Raw genomic sequence first — 26375 nt, 5'->3', positions numbered from 1 at the left:
GTACATACGTCTTTTGATATTTTCTCAAGGAGGACGGTTCCACGATCAAGGATTGAAATTTGAATGTAAAATTTGGGTAGGTTAAAACTTACTTCATATTGCTAAAGTTTTCAAATGCTTTTTGGTTATACTCAATATTTTCTACTCTAGAAATATAAGAACATATAGAAGCACACCACATGAGGTATCATTAGTTAGCTAATAGGTTGCAAGTGTGCTTTACACGCATTGCACAACTGGGCGAATCCTATTCTAGAGATGTGTTAGTGATTACAGAACATATAGAAGCACACCACATGAGGTGTCATTAGTTAGCTAATGGGTTGTAGGTGTGCTTTACACGCATTGCACAACTGGGCGAATCCTATTCTAGAGATGTGTTAGTGATTACAGAAGTTGGTCACATGTGTGCTATGGAGGCATACTATGACTCAAGGAAGGAGTGACCATAGAGGCCTCTCGAGTGCTTCGTCTCACAAATCGCCTTGCATGTGCTCTATGGAGTATATGCCCTAATTTTAACTAAGGAAACTCTTATAGGCCCCTCCTGCTGCGACACATCTATCCTCATCTTTGGCGTTAATGCTATGTTAATGGAGAAGCGCTAATTTAACCCTCCTACTCTACGCCTCCTCTCTCTCTCCCGCGTGTGCGACTACTATTCACAAGGACAGTGCCTGCGCTTCTTCTACCCAGCACACACAGGTACGCGTCGACAGCTCCCTCCTCTTTCTATCATGTCCATGCGTGCATGTACGTGTGTGTGTGTGTGTGTGTGTGTGAGAGAGAGAGAGAGAGAGAGAGAGAGAGAGAGAGAGAGAGAGAGAGAGAGAGAGAGAGAGAGAGAGAGCACAGCAGCAGCATCACACATTTTGTCATTACACAGGTCCAATTTATAATATTCCTGAGCTTGAAGAGCTTGTTAGGGAGAGTGAGATCGTTCTGACCTAATCACATTCTAGGGGAAAATCACAAAGCTCGAGCATGAAAGATTCATATAGAACAAAGCTCTATTCTGGCACGAAGCCACATTTGCTAGTGCGTTTTTTTGATGCTGTGCTGTTCTAAGGCACGGTTTCTGGGTTTGAAAGGGGCACTTTAGCTGAGTAGATACACGATGCCATTACAAAGGGGGATTTCGAAAGAGTTTGTGAGAGTTATGGCATGAGATGGGCATTCCATTGAAATTCAAATGGATGCAGATTATATATTAGTGGTTGGGACCATTGTTGTCTGTCTGCTGCTTTGGTTTAGTTGTTCAGGAATGAAATATGCTACAAGACCCAGATGGTGGAACATGATTCATTGCTCGTACTGTGCCTTATGTTCATATTGGCATAAACTTAATATAATAAGCATGAGTTTAACATAATGACATGTACGATTTGGATGATAGAGAAGTGCTCATTTACATTGCATAAAGTGGTTACTCTTTCGAGGTTTTTACTTCTTAGCTTCTATGTGTCTAGTCCTTTTTATCCAATTTTTTTGGATGTCACACAATTTGGATGAAAATTCTCAAGCTAGTGAAGGAGATTTTAATGCTGCTTTACATTATCGTTTAATACAAGCTTTTGCTTTCAGCAAGTAAAGGCCAGGGAAAAGAGGAGAAAAAGAATGGAGGAGACAGATGGGGAAGGGGCACCTTCGCGATTGCTTTGGGTTGGTAATGTGGCCGCAGATGCATCAGAGGCGCTCTTAATACAGACATTTGCTAAGTATGGGGCGGTAGATTATGTTTCGGCATATCCTGCTCGAAGTTATGCCTTCATTGAGTTCAGGGATCTGGAAGATGCAAAAGAAGCTAAAGCTGGTCTGCAAGGGAAGCTTATTAAAGGCCAGTCACTTAGAATCGAGTTTGCCAAACCAGTGAGCATCACCTTTGTTCCTGCATGCACTTGTAAACACTATTTGAAAAGTTTTTGCTGGAGTTTCTTTCTTAGTACTGTAAATGTATTTCAGGCAAAACCAAGCAAGCATTTATGGATATGGGGAGTAAGTGAAACAATAACAAAGGAACAGCTCGAAGCAGAATTCAAGAAGTTTGGGCCTTTGGATGACTTTAGGTTGTTGCGAGATCGTAATTCTGCTCTTGCAGAGTTTAGAAGAATTGAGGATGCAAGCGCTGCTGTCAAGGGCTTAAATAAAAAGCTTATTCAAGGAGAGGAGCTGCGTGTTGACTTTTTGAGGTCACACTCAGGGAAGCGGGTATGGGTTTTATCTGTTGGCAGCAAAGTGCTTGGCATCATTTTCTTGAGTTCTTGTTATTGGTCGCTAAGTTTGCTATCATGATTGAAATTTTTTTTGTTGCAGCTCCTATGTAAATAGTTTTTTATTTAAAAAAATGCTTAGGTTTGAAGGACATGCATAGAGCCTTTTTGTTCCTGTGTGGGTTTCCTACTCTTCAAGGTCACTGAACGGATAATTAGATATAGATTGATTCTACATTACCTGGGCCCGAAGGAAAGTTCAAATCTAAAAACAAGGAGGAGGAGGTTGCACTCAGACCGTTGAAGTGCCAAACAGAAAGCTAGAACATAAGCAGAGTTAGGGGTGCTGCATAGTCACAGGGAATGGCAATTTTTGGGGTTCCTGTTCCCCGTTCCCCGTTTCCTTTTCCCACTCTGCTCCTTGTTCCATGCGAGAATTGAGAGTATGCAATTGCAAGGAATGGCAGTTCATGCTGTTCCTATTCCCCGTTTCCCCTTCCTATTTTGCATTCCATGTGACCATGGGTTGCTGAAGTGTGTGACTGATGACCACTTCAACACAGATAGTGAAGAAAGGCCATGTTGTGGCATTTTCGATGGGAGAGCCTCAAGCAATGTTTCTGGCATTTACCGAAAATCGCACTTATGTATATTTTTTTGTTTTTTGTTTGTATATGTGTGTGTTTATCGATACGGGTACATCATGCATATGTAGACGCATGCACACACACATATATGGATATCTAAGTATATTATATATATGTATCTATCTATCTATATATGTATGACAACGAGTGGGGATGTCGTGGTATTTAGTCAATGCCATGCATGATGGAGGTGACGGTTATATTGTCTTGTGGGTGGCTACCATGGGTCTATACCTTGCACTTTCCTTTAAGGGGGAATCTGGGCTTATCCTGAACTCATCTAGGTATACTGTTTAGTCGTATAGTAGATATGTAGACTTAACATTGTGAAGTTTTCGCCCGAGTTACGACCAGTTGATATTGTGCTAATGATTTCTATCTTTTGTGGTGCATATGCCCTATCAACTAACTCATTTTTTGTGCTATTTTTCGGATTTAATGCTTCTTTTAGTGCTAGGCTTCGAGTCTGCCCTCGATCTCTTGAGTCATGATGACAGGAGCTCAGTACGCTGAACTTTGTGTTGATGTATGCTCATGTGTGTGCGTGTAGTGTGTGTTGTGTTTGGGAGCATATGTCAGTACCCACTATTGGGCACTGACAACGCTAGTGGGGATGTCGTGGTATTTAGTCAATACTATGCATGATGGAGCTGACGGTTATATCGTCTTGTGGGTGACTACCATGGGTCTATACGTTGCACTTTCCTTTAAGGGTGAATGGATTTATCTAGGCACGCGCGCGCGCACACACACACACACACAGAGGCTTAGTTCGTGTAGCGGCGATGGATACTTGACTTTATGAAGTTTTTGTTTGAATTACGACCAGTTGATATTGTGTTAATTTTTTCACCTTTAGTGGTGCATATGCCCAATCAACAACCTTAAAATTGTTTGAATCCTTCCTATTCAATGCCTCTTAGTGCTAGGCTTCATCATGGCTAGGTTTGTCGTACGTCTCTAGAGTTCCGACAAAAACTCAGTACTCAAATCTTTCTATTGAAGTATGCTCGTATGTCTGAGAGCTTGTTACCTAGTTCTACCCTTACTATTGGGCGCTGACAATGTTAGACGGTGTATCATAGTATATAGTCAATACTATGCGCAATGAAATCGACGGTTTATATTGTCTTATGGGCGAGTACCGTGAGTCTATATCTTGCACTTTCCATTAACGACGAATCTGCGGTTATCCCGGTTTCACACACACACATACATATATGGGCACATATATATTTGTATATTTACCAGTATTTATTTGTACGTGCCCATACATCCTATTGCAAATGTGCCATAGGTAGTCATGAACTGAAAAGGTGAAAATGAGGTGGAGATTAGGTGGTCTGAGAGGCAGGGAAAAGGCAAGCGCTTGAAATGTGAAGTCAAAATCTTCTTTCCATGAAATTGCATTGGACATGTATCACTTAGTGCAGGACAGTGGGAAACTTGTCTTCGCCAAGAACATTATTTTATCGTTTGGAAACCTGCCCGATGACTGAAAACTTGGGTAATTGCTTTGTGTAGAAATAAATGGCACTAAAAACGTAAAAAGTCTCTCAGAGTGTCTTGCAAGTTGTAAGCATAAGGCCTTATGCTCTTCTGAAGAAGCATGAGCAGCTCCTTGGTATGAGGTCAATTTTCTAATTTCAGTTGTTTATGAATGACCTCAATTTCATGTTTTGGATTCTAGCTAGTTCATCAAGGTATCTCCATCCGTCAATATTCATAATAAAGCTGTGAGAAGGTACTCATCTTTGAAAAGTAACTTCATTGGGTTTCTTCTGTTTATTTTTGACAAAGGGATGTTTTTTTGTTGATTTTGTTTCTTTGCTTTTGTACCTATAGAATTATTAGTGTATTTTTTCTTGTTTGCGGTAACGAAGGTGGGTAAGTGGGTATGAGTCGTCATACCTAGCTTACAGCTGCGAGCGCTTCCTTTTAGTTGCTCTTAACAAGGACCACTTTTTTTAAATGACAGACTGTGGACTAGCAGTTCAGATTTAAAATTATTAAAATCTACCAAGCTCCTTTTTATTGTAACAACCGATCAGCTTGTTAACTTCTTTGCAAAATTTGTTGAATAATGTTCGGCCATCATTTCAGAGCTACTAAAAACCTAAAAAGTACTCTGTCGGGGCTAAGTTGCATGCATACAAGAGGGGTTTTGGTTCTTCCAAATGCTGAAGGATATACCAATTCGTTGCAATCATACAACCAAGTGAATAGTAAGAAATCGTTAAAGATAACTTATGTCATAAACATACACAAGCTATCTCAAGATTACAAATCACGACGTTTCAAATCATTCCTTGATGTGCAAACACTAGAGTATATAAATTCAAACTTCCTCACACTATATTCATGCTGGAATATCAACCCATACGCTTTTGTGAAGCTATGTGCCACAAGCAAAAGGGACTTGAACTCATAAGCATATACAGCACAAGTTCAGCATGGCTTTTGGCCCACGGAAGCTTCAACCTTGCCACTGAATTTAGGCTACATCAGATGTGCCTATTGGATGTTGGCTTCTTAATGATTTGAATCATTTGAATTAGGTTGCTGCTACTAGCGTTACTGTATAAATTGTGGTGTTCAGCATTTGCTAATTTTTCAACTTACACATTGGGTGCACATTTGACAGTGTACAGTCCATGGTACCATTGGTGCGACGATATTTGTTCATTGTCGATTTCTATTTACCTCTCTTATAAACCAAACTTTGTTATAAAAAAAAACCAAACTTTGATAAAAAAACTTCAGCAAACATTATCTATCTTCACATGTTGCTTGAAATACAATGACACATGCAATGCTTAAACTTGCTCTTGTAAAAAAAAAAACCAAATGGGATCAAATTTGCATTGGCTTTTTTGTTTGCAAGAGATGAAATTAAGAGTGACTATATAATGGAAAGAACACATATACCCATTTTACAATGCGAAGATAATTGCTCGTTGAGTAGTTGGCGCGTTTTAAAAAGCTTGTGTGGTTATAGTTTTGAACTTCTCATTTCAAGGTTGGGAAACATCCAATGGCCATTTTAAAATTGTTTTACACAATGTGATGATGATAATTGCTCGTTGAGTGATTGTCGTTTCTTAACATCCTCTTTTCAAGTTTTCAGCTCTTTAGAAAGTTAGTTTTTGATTATGCTCATGCATGTTAATGAACTTGATGCATTGAGTGCAATGCCTTACCTCAATGGCTAACACACCTTGAAACCATGCACAAGGTTCTGTGAAGTGCAATTTTCATCAATGATGCTCTAAATCATAAAACATGGTTATGGTTACTTATGAAATTTTACTTAAAACTGATGGAAGGGTTCTAGAGCCTTTAGAGGCATAGACTCTTCAATTATATAGATTTCATCTAACTCCTTATGAGTAAAACTTGCATTTGAAGAAAAGCAATGAAAATTCTATGGTGGGAAGATGGGACTATCTTGATAACAAGTAGTAAAGGCTTTTAATTTGTTTTCTTTGAGCCTCACACCAATTTTCATCTTTTCTTTGAGCCTCACACCAATTTTCATCTATGCCAAGTCTTGGCAGATCTAATTTTGAAGAGTAGAGCCTTTAGAGGCATAGACTCTTCAATTATATAGATTTGCATCTAACTCCTTATGAGTAAAACTTGCATTTGAAGAAAAGCAATGAAAATTCTATGGTGGGAAGATGGGACTATCTTGATAACAAGTAGTAAAGGCTTTTAATTTGTTTTCTTTGAGCCTCACACCAATTTTCATCTTTTCTTTGAGCCTCACATCAATTTTCATCTATGCCAAGTCTTGGCAGATCTAGTTTTGAGGAGCTTTTATCCCTTGATTTGGTCTATAGCTTCACAAATAGTCATCTATCTCCTTAGTCACCCCCCTCAATCATTTTTTTAAAGCAATTCTTCTTAGCATTAATGGAAATTCTTTCAAATTACAATGAAAACCTTAATGCGATCTCCTAATGCATCATTCACCGATGATTAGATTTGCTAGTGCATCACTCATCAATGATTATATTCGCTTTTTGACATTTTACTTGAATTTTTTGAAGATAGCTTAAAAGTTAACCATTAATCACAAATGATTGGAAAGTTATTTTTGGATGAATCAAAAGATAACGTGCAAATGAATGTTAGAAATAGGAAAGATCAATCCATCCGTCCTTGCTTGACATAGGGAATAAGGTTCTAGTGGTGAAAGTTCTTGGCAAGCTCAATGCGACAACGATGCGAGCAATTGCATGAACAAGCCTTGTAGCATGGTACTTAGAACTTTGAAGTTTGGCCATTTCATACTCGTCTTAAGCTTGTTGAAATAATCAATGCTTTCTTATGTCTTGCCTTTTTATATTGGGGGACGACTTAATGATACTTGTTTGATTTCTCTTCTCCTTGTATCATGTGTTTATGCATTGCTGTTTCCTCTTCAACTTCCTGGTACTCCACCTTTCCTTTTAGTTAGGGCTAGGTGGAAGTTGGAACTGTTGTTGCTTCCATAATCGATGGTTGCAGTTCTGGATCGAACTCTTCACAGCAGAGAAGTGGAATGGTGTGTTGATACTAGTGAAACCGGTTGGTCACTCGACAAGGTGTTAAAGTTATTGCAATAACACCACAACTGGACTAAAAACAAGGGAAGAATTGGAAACAACACTCGAGTCAAGACACACAGGGGATAGAGTTTTAGATTAGGGCTAGAATGTGTTTGTCACAAATTGGTGATGTGGCGTGCCCAGTGCACACACACTACCCCTAGGTGCGGGAAAGGCCTGCAGGAAACCCTAAGTCGGTTATAGTTGCCCAGTACATACACCCTCTGGTGAGGACTCCCGGCTGCAGGCTGAAATACTAACATGGCATGGCTGTATGGCAGCCCCCGGAAAACGTGGAGATCCTGCTAGATGCAAGACGCTCGCAGATCACGACGGATTTTATTGAAGCTGAAAAAAAAGCTACGCAAGGCTGGAATTCCACGCAAATCTAAAAGTTGCTTTATTCTACTAAAGCATAGGAGAAAGAGAGAGAAAGAGCCTTGCTTTATTTTTATGAAGGCCTTTTAGAACCCAAGCTTTTGAGCTTTTCATTTTTAGCTTTTGGGGCTCTGCTTTTGGCAACCCTTGTACCTTTAAATAAGCAGGCAGGGCCACTCTCAACTCAGAGCATCTGGACGCAGAGTCTGAGTGTGAGCGCCTGCCTGCACGCTTATACTTCGAACTCAGATTAATACAAAAAGAAATACTGAAAGGGGCGCTAGTCTTTGGGGCCAATATCTCTAGGCACGGAACTCCGCCGGGCCAGTGTTGAATCAATTGTGAACTGTGAATTGTTTTGAAGTGGTTATTTGGTGCTGTCGTGGTAGATTCTTGACTTGGAGTGTCCCAAGTCTGTTACAGTGGTCTTAGAGCGCGGCCGATTTCTCTTCTACGGGAAATCCGATCCCAATTTTTTTTCCGCGGCACCTATGGCTTCACGCAAGGATCAGTCGACTCCCTCTGCATCCGGAGATAAGGCAAGGGATCACAACGAAGATTCCGGCAAGGAGTGTCGAGAGATGGAGCGTCGTCAATGATCGACGATGCAACAAAGATGATGCTCAATTTGCGAAGGACCCAAAATTTGCAAAATATATGAGCGAGACTTCTTTCACGAAGTGCATGCGCAGTGGCAGAAAACCACAACACCACCCTCGAAACTCGCTCTCAAGAAACCTTTTGCTCACAAAAGAAATTTAGAGAAGGAATTAGAAGAGGTGGTTGATGCACGGTGCTCAGTTTTTTGACACGCAAAACAAAACTAAAAAGCAAGGCAAAAAGCAAAAGAATGGTATTGACTTCCCGGGTTATTCGTCTTCGATTTGAAGAAGTACCCAATTCTTCTTCTTCTTCTTCTTCTTTTGAGAGTTCTTCTAGCTCATCTGACTCGAGCGAAGAAGACCACAAGGGCGAAAAGCGAAGCAAGCAAAGAAGTCTAAATCTCACCCAGTGAGTGACAGTTCTACAGAGGACTCGTCTACAGACAATTCAGACTCTGACGACAACAACTTTTATGCAAAGAAGAAGAATTTTTATAAAGCCACCCAATATGACTTTCTGAAGATAAAAGCAAGAAGGTTCGAGAGTTTAAGAAAGGTTGACAGTCAATTAAATTTGACACGTTTTCGGTATATAGAGATGCTTCGAAGGCTTTATCTTTTGTACAGTAGTTTGACATCGCTTTCGCGAGAGGACGATACTCAGAGCACTCTAAGATTCATAGAGCTGCTTCTTACTTTAAGGGGAATGCTCGAACTTGGTGGTCCACGCTTCTTTTATACAAGACTATGCCAGTTAAATGGCTGAAATTTAAGAAGCTTTTTATTTCTTCTTGGCTGACTCAAGAGTATGAACGCGATATACGAGCTGCTTGGAACCATCTTCGGATGACCAAGAAAGATACAGTGGATGCTTATTGCGAGAGATTTTGGAGCTCTTTTCTACCCGCCTCTTCATTCAAGAAGATCTCGTTCAGAGAATAGATTGAGCGGTTTACCTTGGGTCTACCTACAGAGATCCGAGATCACTGCTTGGAACAGAAGTCAACTTCTATTCAGGAGTTGATGAGTCATGCGAAACGGGGTTTTGCCATTCACTCTGGCAGTCTGACCTACCCTACTGATGAGGTCTTGACACAAAGAGCTGAACAGACTTCTACAAATGAAAGTAGAAAGAGAAAGAGCAACCCAGAAAAGAAGGATGCATGACCCAAGCTTACTCCTCAGGAGAGAGCTCGCTTCATCAGGGACGGAAAGTGCTTCGGATGCGGGGAACCTGGACATATCTCCGCGAAGTGCCCTAAAAAGGCACAGAAAGAACAGAATGACAAGGACGACGAAAGGCCAGAGAGTTCGAGAGTAGTTGAGGAACGTGGAAGAAAAGGCAAGATGAAAACAAGACTGGTTCCAGATTGTGTGGGTACTGATCCCAACACAATGGACGAGAGTATAGAACTTTGCCGAGCTTGGAGCAAAGTGAAAGATCAAGAGGCCCTGATCGTCTTTGATGGAGGAGCCAAGGCCAACTTCATTTCATCGGAATTGGCGGCGCGGCTCGAGATCACTTCCGATCGGATGGGACCACTTGCGGAGGCTGTTCTAGTGGGCAGGGACGTAGCCATTACACCTGTCATTGGCAAACTTCGGTTGCATTGTCAGGGGTATTTGGGGCATGAGGACTTTTACGTAATGCCTTTGGAAGGTTGTGATGTTCTCTTGGGAATTCCCTGGTACCACAAGAACAACGCCGTGGTTGACTATCGGGTGAGGAAAGCGACATTGACTACAGAGAAGGGAAGAACCATTGTACTTGACATTAAACTGAAGGGCGAGTCTGTCCCTATTGTATCGGCTTTGGCCATTTCTAAAGTAATGAAATCGAGTCTGTTTGTTTACTCGATCTTTATGAAAGAGTTGAGTGATGAGGATAGAACAAATATGTCTAAACTTGATAAAGAACGCCAAGATTTTCTCCACTCTCACGCCAGTTGCTTCTCAGAGGGCCTACCAGGCGAGTTACCACCCGCTCGTCTTGAAGATCATACGATTGATCTGATACCTGGAAGCACACCACCGAACCGGCCACCTTACCGTGTGAGCCAAGCACAGAATGAGGAGATTATGAACCAAGTGAAAGACCTCTTGGAAAAGGGTCTCGTCTAGCCCAGTACTTCACCATATTGCTCTCCAGTGTTGTTGGTTTTGAAGAAAGACAGATCTTGAAGAATGTGCATCGATTATAGAGCTCTGCAACCCTTGTACCTTAAAATAAGCAGGCATGGCCACTCACAACTCAGAGCATTTGGACGCAGAGTCTGAGTGTGAGCGCGTGCCCGCCCTCTTGTACTTTGAACTCAGATTAATACAAAAAAGAAATACCGAAAGGGGCGCCAGTCTTTGGGGCCAATATCTCTAGGCACGGAACTCCGCCGGACAAGTGTTGAATCAATTGTGAACTCTGAACTGTTTTGAAGTGGTTATTTGGTGCTGTCATGGTAGATTCTTGACTTGGAGTGTCCAAGTCTGTTACAGTGTTTCTTGTTTGAAACACAACTTGAAATGGCATAGGCTCCGAACAACATTTTTGGAATGGTCCTTGGCCAGAACGTGTTCCGAGCACGACACAATCATTTGATGCTACTCACAATCCTAGTTGATTAGTTGGCAAGAAAGTGGAGTGGCTCTCTTATGTTGCGGACACTGCACGAGACTCAACCGTCGAGTCCGCTTGAACTGTTGGCTTGGGAAGTGCAAAGCCAAAAGCGTGGAGGTGAAAGCTCTTACGATTGAGGAGTATGTGCCAAGTCCTTCTCCACCCACTTGGCATTCAAGGAAAGATAATTCTTGAACTTGACCAAGTATTTTCGGATTGGCTTTCTCTCTAGCATCCTTTCCTTATGTGGCAAGATCTCCTGTGGTTACAGGATTCATGTGTCTTTTCTATATCTAGCTGCACTTCAGGCACCATACTTTTTGGCTCTTGCCCTAAAGGACTCAACAAGTATGCAACTTTTCCTCCACTTTCCTTTCCTTATGTGCCAAGATTTGATCAGATTGAAGAATTTTTGTCTCTCTTCTACTCCATGTCAACTGTCCCGTAGGGTTTCTCCTACTCTCTAGTCTCTGCTTTGATCAGCTCGTATATTCGCCATGCCAGGTCAGCACATTGGTGATTAGTTATTTTGTTCCCTCTTGAATTATGGGTCTTGAGTTCAAGACTCGTCGGTTAGATCTTTGATGTCACAAAGTGATGACGTGGCATGGCCTAAAGGATAGACGCCGGACATAAAAGGGCCAATTCTAGTGAGAGAAGCAGCAAAAGGAATTGTCCAACTTATAAAACCTAGCCGAGTGGGCTAAATTAATTTAATAAGTTCTACCAACTTATGGTACTTCGGCCGAGTGGCCTAAACCTTTAAAAAAAACAGCGAGAGCGGTTGATGACATGGCAAGTTGTACGGACGCCTGCGAGTTGCGGCGCAAAACGCGGAACTGTTGGTTATGTGGTAGCATTTATGGTTAGCTCATAGGGTGCTAGCTTTTGGGGATTCCAGATGCTCATAGAGATCTTGAGCTTTTCATGTAACTGCTCTTGTCACGGGGACGTGGCAATTGCTAACCTTAGTTGTTGGTTTCTTTCCAATGATTTTTGTTTTATTTTTGAGACCCTCTTTTTGAAGTTGCAAATGGTTGGACATTGTATGGCCAATGTAAACGGTAGTTTCACCCGCAGATGGAAAGTTGGGCGGCACTGGAACTCGTAAAGTAAAAGGATGTCTAGGCTCAGTTCAAGATCATATAGGTCCCCCCGTCGCACTTAGCAAGTTGGTGGATACTAGGAAGCGAACTCAATAAAGGCATAAAGTCAAGGTGGGATCACCAACAGAAAGTATCCGACAGTTGGGCCACATTGCACTTTTGGATGCGGTCCCAATGAGGATAGATGGTCAGATGACCAATGGGAGCCCAACGGAAGCATCTCCTAAAATTTAGGGAACTGCTATTTTGGGCCGTGAAATGTGTTCGCGTCATTACCTCCGGTATGACTTGGGAAACATTTTATTACTCTGTTGCAAAGTCAACCGATGCACCAGTTGAGAGATTTTTAAGCGAGAAGCCCAATGCGGGGAAATTGCATGCATGAGTGCCAAATGGCACTTTTTGGTCAATTTACCAAGTTTGGGAGAACAAAACTCGTAACTGACTTGTGGGAGAAGTTTTGGAAGCTGTTAACACTGATGTTCAGCCATTTCTCTCCATTTTTGAGCTTCCCATGAATTTTGCCTAGGTCCAAGGAGCTCATTTTCAGCATTGGAAGGTATCAGATGTGTGTTTACAGGGTTGTTTTGCTGCGTTTTCAGCGATACGCAGGTTTTGACAGCCATGGAAATCTTCTCCTTTTTGCATCTATTTGTTTACAGATGCATTACAGGTCCAGGGTAGCAGAGGGGGCACTCGATTTATGCGGGGGGGATGCTTCATTGAGAACTTGTCACAGGTTAAGAGCTATGGAGTGCTTTCTTTCCCTCTCATGTACAGTGTGGTGCTAGGAGTGATGCCCTGCACGCTACACACTGCTCTCTCTATCCCCTACGTGCAGTTATGTGATGCCCCACAAGAGGGCTCTTCATTTGAATGATGTACAGCTGTGTGGTTTCTTGCTTTTGTGCCAAGGCAAGAGCCTCCTTGAGCAGGAACAGGGGTAGCTAACTGCTACTGCAAAGCAGGCACCGGTGAGGGTCAAAACCTCATTGTACGGGTGCGTTTTCAGCGCTGGTGTATGCGCTGCAAATTGACTGTTTTTCAGCCATACGGACGCTAGAACCATTGGGAATAGTGCCCCACTGGCAGAGGACAGTTAGGGGACTGTTTGGGGCTGAAAACAGGGCAAAAACCATTAAATACAGCGAGCTGAATTTGGTGTTTTTGGGCAAGAATCAGAGGGTTTACGCCAGTGCAAGTGAGATCCAGTAGGGGAATTGATTTCGCGCAAGTTTTGGGACTGTTATGTTGCCGAAATTTGGCCAAATCAGGTAGTATCTAGTGTGATACAGGTAAAGGATTCCTAGGACCTTACTTTGTAATTTACCCTCCTAAAGAATAAAGAAATACCGAAAGAGGCGCCAATTTTGCGGCCTACAGGTTGTCGGCGTCTGCTCGGGGCATTCTAGCTTCCGAGTCGTGTGTGTATTCAAGTGTTAATTCTCGTCGCAGGTTCTCTTTGCAAAAGTGCTCTGTGTGTGTGTCTAAAGTAAAGAATTTCGGGTGAAAGCCAAAGCCTACCGCCCCACCATGGGCCGGTTTCATGGTTCCACTGCCGGGATATCAATCACTTTTTCCTCAAAGAGTGAGCCTCGGTTGTTTTGGGTAAAGACTCAAAGTACAGGAACGCGGGATTATACTATGGCCGACAAAGGGAAGGGCATTATAGAAGAGGGTTTCTCTTCACAGGACAGATACGAAATTCCGCATGTTCGCCCTTCCAAAAAGTGATCAAATTAGGGCTGATTTTTTGCTACGTTTTTAGGGTTTGCAAGTATGAACCAAGATGAGATAGGGAGAGGTCTCACGGTGGTAGATTGGCCACTAGATCTCCTGCGGGAGTGATGTGGGTCTGCCAGGTGGCACGTTGCTAGCCGATTCTCTGAGGCGATTGCTTGGATTCTTTGACGCATTGGTAAATCATCTTGAAATTTGAGCTTACTTGGTCGTGGGTGGTACGTCAGTGTTGTGGAATTATGCTCGTTTGCAGAGGCAAGAGCCTTTTGCACATGTAAAAGTTAAGGGACGGGTTGCAAGATGCTATGTGGTGAAGTTCAAGAACTATCCACCTATGGATGCAAAGTGGATGGAAGAGCATGAACTGTTAAAATCACCAAGTGTATTGCAGCTTTATCTTGAGGCCTTTGGGTTACAGCCTATGTATGCCCCAACCCAATGTCTGCAAAGGAGGGGTAATGATAGAGCTAGCACATCAAATGTACTCATTGATTCAGTGCAACAGCAGTGTACAGTTTGACAAAAGTATGAAGGTCTCATTAAGTCATTTGTACATATGTTTTGACAGTCTTTCTTGCAGATACATGCGATGATAAAAGAGTGCTAACAACACAAGATCATCAGTGGCATGTATTTATGGTATGCAATTGAGGACGTTTGCGATTTCAAGAGGGGGGTATGTCACGGGGACGTGGCAACTGCTAACCTTAGTTGTTGGTTTCTTTCCAATGATTTTTGTTTTATTTCTGAGACCCTCTTTTTGAAGTTGCAAATGGTTGGACATTGTATGACCAATGTGAACGGTAGTTTCACCCGCAGACGGAGAGTTGGGCGGCACTGGAACTTGTAAAGTAAAAGGGTTCCCCTGTCGCACTTAGCAGTTGGTGGATACTAGGAAGCGAACTCAATAAAGGCATAAAGTCAAGTGGGAGCACCAACAGAAAGTAGTCGACTGTTGGGCCACATTGCACTTTTGGATGCGGTCCCAATGAGGATAGATGGTTAGATGACTAGTGGGAGCCCAACGGAAGCATCTCCTAAAATTTAGGGAACTGCTATTTTGGGCCGTGAAATGTGTTCGCATCATTACCTTCGGTATGACTAGGGAAACATTTTATTGCACTGCTGCAAAGTCAACTGATGCACCAGTTGAGAGATTTTTAAGCGAGAAGCCCAATGCGGGGAAATTGTATGTATGAGTGCCAAATGGCACTTTTTGGTCAATTTACCAAGTTTCGGAGAATAGAACTCGTAACTGACTTTTGGGAGAAGTTTTGGAGGCTGTTAGCATTGATTTTCAGCCATTTCTCTCCATTTTTGAGCTTCCCATGAATTTTGCCTAGGTCCAAGGAGCTCATTTTCAGCATTGGAAGGCATTAGATGCGTGTTTACAGGGCTGTTTTGCTGCGTTTTCAGCGATACGCAAGTTTTGACAGCCATGGAAATCTTCTCCTTTTTGCATCTATTTGTTCACAGATGCATTACAGGGCAAGGGCAGCAGAGGGGGCACTCGATTGGGGGGATGCTTCATTGAGAGCCTATCACAGGTTAAGAGCTATGGAATGCTTGCTTTCCCTCTCATGTACAGTGTGGTGCTAGGAGTGGTGCCCTGCATGCTACACAGTGCTCTCTCTATCCCCTTCGTGCAGTTATGTGATGCCTCATAAGAGGGCTCTTCATTTGAATGATGTACAGCTGTGTGGTTTCATGCTTTTGTGCCGAGGCAAGAGCCTCCTTCAGCAGGAACAGGGGTAGCTAACTGCTACTCCAAAGCAGGCACCGGTGAGGGTCATAACCTCACTGTATGGGTGCGTTTTCAGCGCTGTGTATGCGTTGTAAATTGACTGTTTTTCAGCCATACGGATGCTAGAACCATTGGGAATAGTGCCCCATTGGCAGAGGACAATTAGGGGACTGTTTGGGGCTGAAAACAGGGCAAAAACCAGTAAATACAGCGAGCTGAATTTGCTGTTTTTGGGCAAGAATCAGAGGGTTTACGCCAGTGCAAGTGAGATCCGGCAAGGGAATTGATTTCGCGCAAGTTTTGGGGTTGTTATGTTGCCGAAATTTAGCCAAATCAGGTAGTATCTAGTGTGATACAGGTAAAGGATTCCTAGGACCTTACTTTGTAATTTACCCTCCTAAAGAATAAAGAAATACCGAAAGAGGCGCCAATTTTGGGGCCTACAGGTTGTCGACGTTTGCTCGGGGCATTCTAGCTTCCGAGTCATGTGTGTATTCAAGTGTTAATTCCCGTCGCAGGTTCTCTTTGCAAAAGTGCTCTGTGTGTGTGTCTAAAGTAAAGAATTTCGGGTGAAAGCCAAAGCCCACCGCCCCACCACGGATTGGTTTCAGCTCTTCACAGGTCAAGGGCCTTCAAAACGGTGCTAGGGCCTCCTCTGTCGGCAAATTTTGGGAGCACTGCGGAGAGAGGACCCTCGGACCTCGTACTTGTCCAAGAGCAATAATAAAAAAATATCGAGAAGGGGGACCAGTCTTCGGGGCGAGTATCTTTGGGCGCGGAACTCCGTTGTGCCGAGTCGTCTATTTCTCTCAATGTCGAATTCTTTCAGTTTCTCTCGCGTGTGTTGCACTAGATCTTTGGCTTGGATTGTCCAAGTCTTATAGTGGTATTAGAGCTCAAACGTTTCTTCTTCTACTGAGTATCCGATCCTTTCATTTAGAGCTCAAACGTTTCTTCTTCTACGGAGAATCCGATCCTTTCATTTACAACACAATGGATTCAATTGACGAATCCCGCCAGGAGAAAACTGTTACAACAGATCACTTGGAAACAGAAAAAAAACAACGAGGATTCTAATGAACGTCGATCGCCTTCCCACGATTCTGTAGAAGAATATGGTCCGTCTTCACCCACAACTTACAAAAGAATGGACATGCAACGTCAACAACGGGTCAACACGTATGCTCGAGAAATGCTTCAATACTCCAAGGATCCCTAGTACGCGAATTTTTTGGCGATGCATCCACTTGACGAGGTGCATTCTTGATGGGTGCCGCCATCCGTTCGCCTCTCAAGTCAGCTTTGAAGAAGAAAGCTACACCGGCGGCACCAAGACAAGGGTGTACTCAGAGGATGACTTTGATGAAGCTGTAGAGCGACGAGTCAACAGACTCATGAAGACCAAGAGGTAGTGCCTGGAGTACTACAAGGAGGGTAAATGTTATGTATGTGGGGAACAAGGGCATGACTTGCCAAGTGCTCCAACAAAGCGTCTAATGATGAGGCAAAGGACAAGCTAGAGAGTTCCAAAGCGGCGGAGGAGTGAGCAAAGAAAGGCAAGACGAAGGCAGGACTGGTAGCGGATTTTGTGGGGACCGACATGGAACAAATGGATGAAAGTACAGAGCTTTGCAAAGCAAGGGGCAAAGTACGAGATCAGGAAGCCCTCATCTTCTTTGATTAGGGAGCTAAGGCCAACTTCATCTAGACTAAATTGGCTGCTTGACTTGAAATTACGCCAGAGGATATAAGACCACCGGTCGAGGCAGTTCGAGCGGCACCAGGACGGGATGTTTCCATTACACCTCTCATAGGCAAACTTCGATTGCATTGTCAGGGGTATGTAGGGCATGAGGACTTTTACATCATGCCTTTGGAAGGGTGTAACGTCCTTTTGGGAATCCCCTAGTTCCACGAGAACGACGATGTGGTGGACTAGAGGGAGAGAAGCGACATTGAAGAATGAGAAGGGTAGAAATATAATCAAATTTGTCCGACCTTGAGAAGAAACAACAAGATTTTCTCCTAGCTCAAGCCAAAGGTTTCTCTAAAGGCTTACCGGGTATCTCCTCAACGCCTTGAAGATCACACCATTGATTTGATTCCTGGTAAAGGAAGGGTCTAATTCAGCCCAATTCATCACCTTATTGTTCGTCAGTGTTGTTGGTATTGAAGAAAGATGGATCTTAGCGAATGTTGCATTGACTATATAGCTCTCAACAAAATCACCATCAAGAACATGTTTAAAATACCGAGAATTGATGATATATTGGACAAGCTACAAGGTTCCACTTGTTTTAGCAGAATCAACTCGAAAAGTGGCTATCATCAGATCAATATCCTAGAGAGCTTTGCAACTACCCACCCTAGGCACATATAGTGAATTAGGTGCCACTCAAAAATAACAAATGTTCAAAAAACCTTAAAAACTCATAAAAATTGTAAAACTTGGAAACACCAAGTTTGGATCAAAACAAACCTATTGGACCAAATTGAAAGTGACCGGTCGTGTAGCGTACATACAATGTAGTATGTAGGGGAAAACCACTAGCCATACCAAATTGCCAAGAACCTTGAAGCAATGGGGGATGAAACTCTTAACACCCCCTTTGAGCATCCGCGGTCAGATCAACACACAGGAGCCGAAGGTATGACAAAACAAGTTACCGAGGAACAGATCTGGACCGCTATATATATAAAAGATCTCTTGCCAAAAATCCGCTCTTAAACCTAGTGAGATCAAACCCTTGTATGCTTTGTCCGTGCACGAAATATTGGGTTCTTAGGCAATTGTAATTCAACTCTGGTCGTTGACTCCTTGAGCAATCTTCGAAGCCATTTGGTTGTCGCTTGTTGCTCCAAGAAATAGGTCTCGAGCTGAGTGTGAAAATTACTCCTATAGTAGAGCGTCGTGAATTTGGGTTACGGGTGTGGTTCGGATCACACCAATCTCGCAGTGTGCAACCTCTATTGCAATCATAGAATATTCCATACTCCAAGGTGCTAGAGATGTACCGCTAAGTCTTAGTACACAAAGCACACTGTCGATGTTGTTGCCAAGGCTCGGTCGAGAAGGATCTTGTCATGGAAAGTGAAAATGCAATGTTGGGCGCGTGTACGTCAGCCATAGAAGACAACCCACAACATTCCGATATAGGGATGGATTAACCAAGTGGGAGGGATCATGTAAAGATATATTCTCCTCGGGCTTAAGAAGAGTGCGGATAGATTTGCATATCTTCATCCCGAATCTGGAGGATGTCTTTGGAATACTTTAGTCTTTTTGAAACGAACTTGCGGGAGGATCTCCCGGCTACACGGACCAGCTATGAACACGCATCGGACAAACCATCCGACCATAGCCACCATTCGGTAGCTCCCCCTTGCTGGGGTCAACATTTGAGGATGTAGGCGTACACTTGTAAGACCCGGCATCCCATACCACCTGCCCTCACCTCCTCGAGGTGACCTCGCACACTCCTAGCTTTGCGGGCTAATCAGTGGCACTCTGCCATTGGGGGTCGATAACTGCAAATGAGGCCTTGGCCTACTTTTATAAAAGCGACTAGCACATTGGTCGGGTTCACACTACGTTCGCTCGGACACTAGACACCCATCCCGACGGTATCATAGGTTAGATGCTCTTTCTTGTGATGGGACATAACACACTTTTCCCCCTTAAGGGCCATTGATGTCCTAATCAATGAAGTGGGGATACTGAGGTTTCGTAGCTCCAATCGATTCCCAAGTATCGAACTTTTCATATCGACCCTTCCATTTAATCAAATACTCATCACAGGCAGATATGGGTGAATGACGGGTACGGTGATCTAAAGCGGCCTGTGGTTCTTGAGGAATATACTCAGTTTGGATATCTTCCCAGACGTTTTCCTCGATAGGTACAAGAGTGTCAGCTTCATCTAGTTTTTCTTAAAGGCGATTGACTCGAAAAATTGGATGTACGCTAACATCCGAAGGAAGAGTCAATTTATAGGCAACTGGATCGATTTTCTTTGTGATCAAGAATAGACCACAAAATTTAGTTGAAAGCTTATAATGCTTTCCAGTTTGCATTGTCTTGGAATCTTTGGGTATCTTCAAATAGACCCATTGTCCCACATCCAGAGTCCTTGGAGATCTCCTTTGGTTAGCATAAGTAGTAACTCAATCATGAGCTGTCCTTATACTTTTCTTAGCCAATTCGAGCATTTCTTGCATGTTATACAAGAAATCATGAGCTTGGCGATCTTAGACTTTCTCTAAGCAAATAGCAATAGGGGATTTAGGCTCAAATGCATCCATAAGGATGAATGGGCTAAATCCAGTAGCAAAATGCTTGCTACTATCATAGGCAAACTCTAATGTGGAAGGTAGCTTTCAATATGTCTTCCAACGTTCGATTCATCCTTTCAATGTGTCCATCGGACTCAGGATGATCAGAGGACAACATACTCAACTTCGCCCCAAATTGCCCAGTGAACCTTGTATCCCGATCATTGATGATATCCTTTGGCAGACGGTATAGCTTATAAAGCTGATCAAGGAATAAAAGTGTCAACTCATGGCTTTTTATTGTCGACTTCGTTAGTATCAACTTTGCCATTTTTGTGAGTCTATCAACCACAACCCAAATGGCATCGTTGCCACGACTAGTATTTGGCAAATCGACAATAAAATTCATAGAGATACTTTGCCACTTGGCATCAGGGATTTCCAATGGATGTAGCAAGCAAGTTGTCTTAAGGCGCTCTGCCTTGTTGACCTGACACCTAGTGCATCTCTTCACATAGCTCTCTATGTAAGAGCGTATCCTTGGCCAACAGAAATATCGTTTGGCCAATGCTAAAGTTCTTTGGATGCCTAGGTGCTTAGCGTTAGGAACATCATGGCATTCAAACAAAATTCTTTATCTAACGTCATTCATTTCCGACACAGGCTTTTCCAATTCTAAACAATAGTCCACCCCTAATGGAATATTGTCCCTGTCTCATCTCTTCAGCACAACTCTCTTGTGTCTCCAGATCACCCAAGCCTGTCTGCAAGCCACACCCTACTTCGACCTTATTCCATATCTTACCAAAATGCCTATCGGAGCGACATAGCCCTCGGGGAGAGAGAGAAATCTGTCGAGATTTCAGCCATAGATAAAGCATTAACCTTAGGAATCTGGCTGAGTGCGTCAACAACTCGATTGCTAGATCCTTTCATGTAGCAAATCTCAAAGTCAAACTCTTGCATAAGTTCAACCCATCTAGCCTTCCGGCCTTTGAGATCACCTTGATCACAGACACAATGCAAAGAGTGATGGTTTGTCCATGCAACAAAGGTAGATGATGCCGCCACTTCCTCAAAACGTCGACCATGACATAAAGCTCTTTTTAATACGTTGGATAACTCATTTCAACGTCAGAAAGTTTCTTACTTTCAAACGCAACAGGCGGTCCATCCTGATATAGCGCCGCACCAAGCGCATAATCACTAGCATCTGTCTCAACTACAAATGGTTGGCTAGGATCCACAATGTGCAATATTGGTGCAATAGTCACCAAGTGCTTTAGTGTCTTAAAGCTCTCATCAAGACGCTCATCCTAGAGGATAGGAGGATTACCTTTACGGTGAGGTTCCAAATCTTCGGTCCTTTCACCCTTCTTGTCACTAGCTTCGGGCCTAAACCCTAAGAGAAGCAACAAAAGAAGAAGAATTGAAGACTTGTCAACTTATTAAAGTTTGGCCAAGTGGACTAAAGGTTGGGATTTTAAACACCAACTTATGGGATCCCGTTCGATGGGGCCAAAATTAATTAAAAGAAGGACACTCACACACACAATCCCTTGTGTAAAAATTGATGATGTGGCACGTGTATGGAGGATTTAAATTTCGCACTGACATGTTGATGTGGCACTATACGGACTTTCGTGAATTGCGCAGACAGGCGAACAACCCATTAGCGCTAGCTTTTGGAAGACTGCTTTTAGACTATTTGCTTTTCATGTAAATTGCTTTTGAGGGCCAAGGGCCTTTGAATTGAACTGTGGGCTCTCTCTCTGCCATTCTACTGCACTCAGATGCATAACAGAGCCACAAGGCCTGTATTGAGTAGAAGCAATAAATAAAGAATTACCGAAAGGGGCGCCATGGTTTGGGGCTAGTGCTCTTTTGGGGTGGAACTTTACTACTTCATGTCTTGTGTGCAATGTTTCTCTTTCTGTTTAGTTGTTTTGAAGCGTCTAAAGTTTGTTCTTTTCTGTTGGCAAGTGGTGCTCTCTTGTTATACCTCTCGAAAGTTGCGTGAGCAATAACTTTAGAGTATCCTTAATAAATTTAAGAAAAATTCCAATAAAGCCTAGGAAGGACTTTACTTTGCATACATTCTTTAGAATATGCCAATTTCGCACTTTATCCAATTTATCAGGGTCAATGCAAATTTCGTCGCGAGTACTAATATGACGAGATAAAGAAGCTCTTTCTTGAAGAAGTCGCACTTAGATGCTTTAGCATAAAGCTTCTTAATTCAGAGTACTTCAAGAACAGTGCGTATCTGCACAAGATGTTCGGATAAACTCCGATTGTAAATCAAGATGCCATTTTGAAATACAACAACGAAGTTGTTGAGAAATGGTCTTATTAGATTTTAGTGCTAGGCTTCATTATGGCTGAGTCTGCCCTTGATCTCCGGAGTCATGACAGAAACTCAGTACGCTGAACTTATGCTCATGTGTGTGTGTGTGTGTGGTGTGTGTTGTGTGTTGTGTTTGGGAGCATATGTTAGTACCTAGTTCTACACCCACTATTGGGCACTGCCGACGTTAGTGGGGATGTCGTGGTATTTAGTCAATACTATGCATGATGGATTTGATGGTTATATTGTCTTGTGGGTGACTACCATGGGTCTATACCTTGCACTTTCCTTTAAGGGTGAATCTGGGCTTATCCTGGATTCATCTAGGTATACTAGGAGCATGGTCAAACTAAAAGGTAAGACCGGAAATCCATAGTGACCATAGCGTGTATGGAAACGTGTTTTAGGAACATCTTCCAGTTTTGATGATGGCCTAATTTGAGGTCTATCTTTGTCAAGTATAATGCTCCATGGAGTCGATCCATCAAATCATCCATACGCAGGAGTGGATACCTATTCTTAGCAGTGAGTTTATTCAATCCCTTGTAATCCACACAAAAACGCATAGTGTTATCCTTCTTTCGAGAAAGTAATACAGGCGCTCCCCATGGAGATTTACTTGGTTGAACAAACCCCTTGTCGAGATAATCCCTCAGTTGTCACCAAATCTTGTCCTCCTCGGTTTTACTAAACCGATGAGGTTGCTTTGAAAAAGGCCGACTATCAGCCGCCACCTCAATGGCACGAAGTAAAACCAATAAGGTTGCTTCGAAAGGCGGACTATGAGCCGCCACCTCAATGGCACGATCTACTCTTCTCGAAGGCAGCAAGCCTAGAGGTAGATTATCAGGAAAGACATCCTCGAAATTAGTCATGATTTCTTGGATAATGGTGGACTCGTTAGAATCCCGAAGTTCAACAGAAGAACATGAAACATCTTTACGAAATTCAGTGAGAGGAGTGCGAAGCTCTAATGAATCAAACCATGCAATGATATACACGTAAAAGTCTACATCAAAAGATTTTGTATCCTTAACATTTTCAAAGCAGTGACAATTGTTATCGTAAACCCAGTATTTACAAAAATCTGATTATAAAGCGAAACTGACACATGAGACATGTCTTGTTTAACAAAAACAAGGGAGTGATGTACATAGTCCATATAGAATGTATCTTGTTTATCAAAAAACCATGGAATCTCTAAGATAATATCTGTTCTATTAAGGTGCATGATGTAGAAATCCAAGTTCTCTTTGTAATCAACCAGCTCAAGCGTCAAGTTAGGAACCATTTGATTCCATACATCGGTATCTTCGCCTTGAGACATTTTCATGCGATACTCATTGTCACCGTCCCGCGTCTGCATGTGCAGTTTTTGTACCAATTTTGCATCCACAAAATTATGTGAGCTTTCATTATCAAGGAGTACGGTCACATGTGACCATTGGTCTTTCCGAGAAAACGGAGAAGATTGTGCTTATCAAACACCTTGGTGCTACAAGTACAATTAGTGCATGAACTATGCGTTGATTTATTTCAACTTGAATAAAATCAGAGTTACTTGAGATCTCATGAGTATGAACCGAAGGGCATCCTTGCGGTTTCTTGGTTTTCTTCTTGGGACATCTGGCCACGACCAAAACAAGCCTCCTTCTTCACTGCATCAGCAATGATGACATCCTTAATTTTTTTCTTCTTTTGGGCACCACTCAAGATGGTGTCGAGAGAAGGTCTTGATGGGGACTTGGACTTTTGTTGGAACTGGGACCGCTTTCTCGAAGTACCCTCGTCAGATTGGTGATCAAAACTCCTTTTCTTCTTATAATTCATTCCATTTATCAAATGGAATGGTCTGGTCTGTGCCACAACATCCTCGACATGAGTCGGGGCTATATCTTTAATCAAGGCCCAACGATAATCTTCATGTAGACCCAACAGATACATATGCTCAACATGCGGAGCGTCCACCTTACAAAAGGAGAGCGCCTCCTTGAAAGTTGTTGTGTACTTATCAAAAGACAGAGTTTTCATCGAAAGACTCTGTAACTTAGCATAAGCTTTCAGAGGATCCATTTTTCTTGAATTTAACGCAATAATCAGCCCACGTCGGAGGCTTCTCTGTCATATCATGCTACCAGGTATGTGCCTTACTGCGCAAATAGAGAGGAATCGTTTGAATCCTGCGTTCATCATGCTCTTCATGGAGATCAAAGTACGTAGTCCATTGATGAAGCCAATTCCGTACATGCATTTTCAAGAGCGGATATGCGTTGATCCAGGCTCTAGAAAGTATTGGTAATCCATGGATATAGAGGATTGTGTGAACGGATTTTATATGCTACCTGGTGTGTCTTCTGAAGGAATGCATGATGAATTCGATGGAAAGCGTGAATTTCCACCGAAAACAAGCCCTTTTTGCACTTTTCCTTCACGAAAAGCTGAGTTTCCGGAGGCTCTTCGCGTATGGGAGAGAGGAGGCTTGGGAGAGAAGCAGGGAAATTGAAAAATGAGCTTCTGAGAGTTTTTTAGCTCTTTGTAAGAGTTTTAAACTCTCATTCAGGTTTCCAACTCTTATATAGGTTTCACTGTCACATGCACATTCAACTCTACATGCATGTGGACAAGCTAAATCCTATTTCTAGGGTTTAGGTCAGCTTAGAAGTGTTCTGGCACTGTTGCTAAATTGGCTTTATTTGACATAAAAATAATTTCAAATGAAATATTGGATTTATAAGTGAGAACGTTTTCTTGCTTGGAACACCAAGAAAAATAATTTTAAATGAATTATTGAAATTTTAAGTGAGAAGGTTTTTCTCACTGGAGACATCCGAGTACAAAGTATTCTTGGTGCGTCATTCAGAGTAATGACGAGAGCACTGTGAAAGGAAATATCTATAAGGTCATCGGGAACGGGTACTTCTGACGCGTCACATCGGATGGGTGACAGGGAACATCGGTAAGAAGTATTCGACCATCCGGGAACGGACATCTCTGATGGGCATGACATAGAGCATCGTGAAGGAGATTGTACCGTAAGTTCGATAGGAAAAGACTAGGTGATGGGTATTCTTGATGCGTCACAAGGTGGGTGACCGGTGCATCGGAAAGAGAGTATCCATAGTCAAGAGTAAATTCGAACTGTGTTAGAATTGTGCACAAGGAAAAGCAAGCACTTGAATGAAGATGGGTTCAAAGGAAACTTTGAGGAAAAAAAAATTCTTTCTGAGAAAGCGGGATTGCTTTTTGGGAAAGCAGATGCTTTCCCGCGAGGAAGTCTAGGTATGCATTGCAATTGTGCATGTGATTGCATCCAAGGACGCTTGGGAAGTGTTGCGTAAGCATTGTTTTTAACTTATAAGGTTTTATTGAGTTTTTGGGCAGATTTAGACCATTTTTAAAATATGCCGGCCGCCCACTTAATAAGTGCGCAGCCACTTGGAAAATAAAGCAACAAAAACCAGCCAGCGATTTTTCTCTCTTTCTGGCAGAACAGTGCAATTTAAAAAAAAAAAAAAAACCCGGCCGCGATCTCTACATAGGCAGCCTGCGCTCTGCTATCTTTGCGGTGGCGAGGGAGATATAAAAGCATCACACGCCCTCCCAGAGGGAAGACCAATTTTCGCAAGGAGGAGATGTTGCTGCAGATTTCAGCCCCAAAGAAGACGTTGTTGGTGATGCCCATGACTGCCCCAAGTGTACGAGATGTTGTAGAGACTCAGTGTGCGAGTTCCCTCGTGAAGAAGTGCCTAGACCCTAGGAGCGTGTTTCCATTATGAGAAGCTGCTGTTTTTCTCTGTTTTCAGCCCATAAACGTCGTAGACGGGACTGATTTACAAGAAGGAACGCGAGAACACACCTCTTTTGTGTGTAGGATTGGAAGAGAGGATTTTCTATGTAGAGATCTCTTGCGGGGAATTGCTTTTCGAGAACCGAGTTGCGTTTTGAGCGTCGAGACTTTGAAGGTAAATATTTTCATGTTATGATCTCTAAGTATTTGTTTGTAGGTGTACTTTCTCTTAGTGAGGGAGTAGGAGGAGAGGAAGGCATGAGCCTCTGCAGGAGAAAGCGCTCTGAGGAACTAGAGCTAGATCAGCCCAAGGGTTTCGTACCTGAGTTTGGGACGTAT

General features: G+C 42.7%; 1 protein-coding gene across 4 annotated transcripts in view; it reads left to right on the top strand.

The window, feature by feature from the left end:
* Positions 1 to 547: 547 nt before the first annotated feature.
* Positions 548 to 26375, top strand: part of LOC147426478 (flowering time control protein FPA-like) — a 47413-nt gene continuing 21585 nt past the window's right edge. For 2 of the 4 annotated variants that reach the window (XM_086498039.1, XM_086498040.1), the window contains exons 1-2: positions 548 to 705; positions 1585 to 2208. In XM_086498039.1, coding sequence (XP_086354165.1) covers positions 1618 to 2208 — 591 coding nt within the window. In that variant the 5' untranslated portion in view covers positions 548 to 705; positions 1585 to 1617. Of the gene's footprint in view, positions 706 to 1584; positions 2209 to 26375 lie in introns of those variants that run through there. The other 2 variants (XM_086498041.1, XM_086498042.1) reach the window with 2 other exon arrangements.

This window comes from Adiantum capillus-veneris, chromosome 24 (genome assembly GCF_014529385.1).
Source record: "Adiantum capillus-veneris isolate H3 chromosome 24, ASM1452938v2, whole genome shotgun sequence".
NCBI lineage: Eukaryota > Viridiplantae > Streptophyta > Polypodiopsida > Polypodiales > Pteridaceae > Adiantum > Adiantum capillus-veneris.
This window is presented reverse-complemented; position numbering and strand designations above follow the sequence as displayed.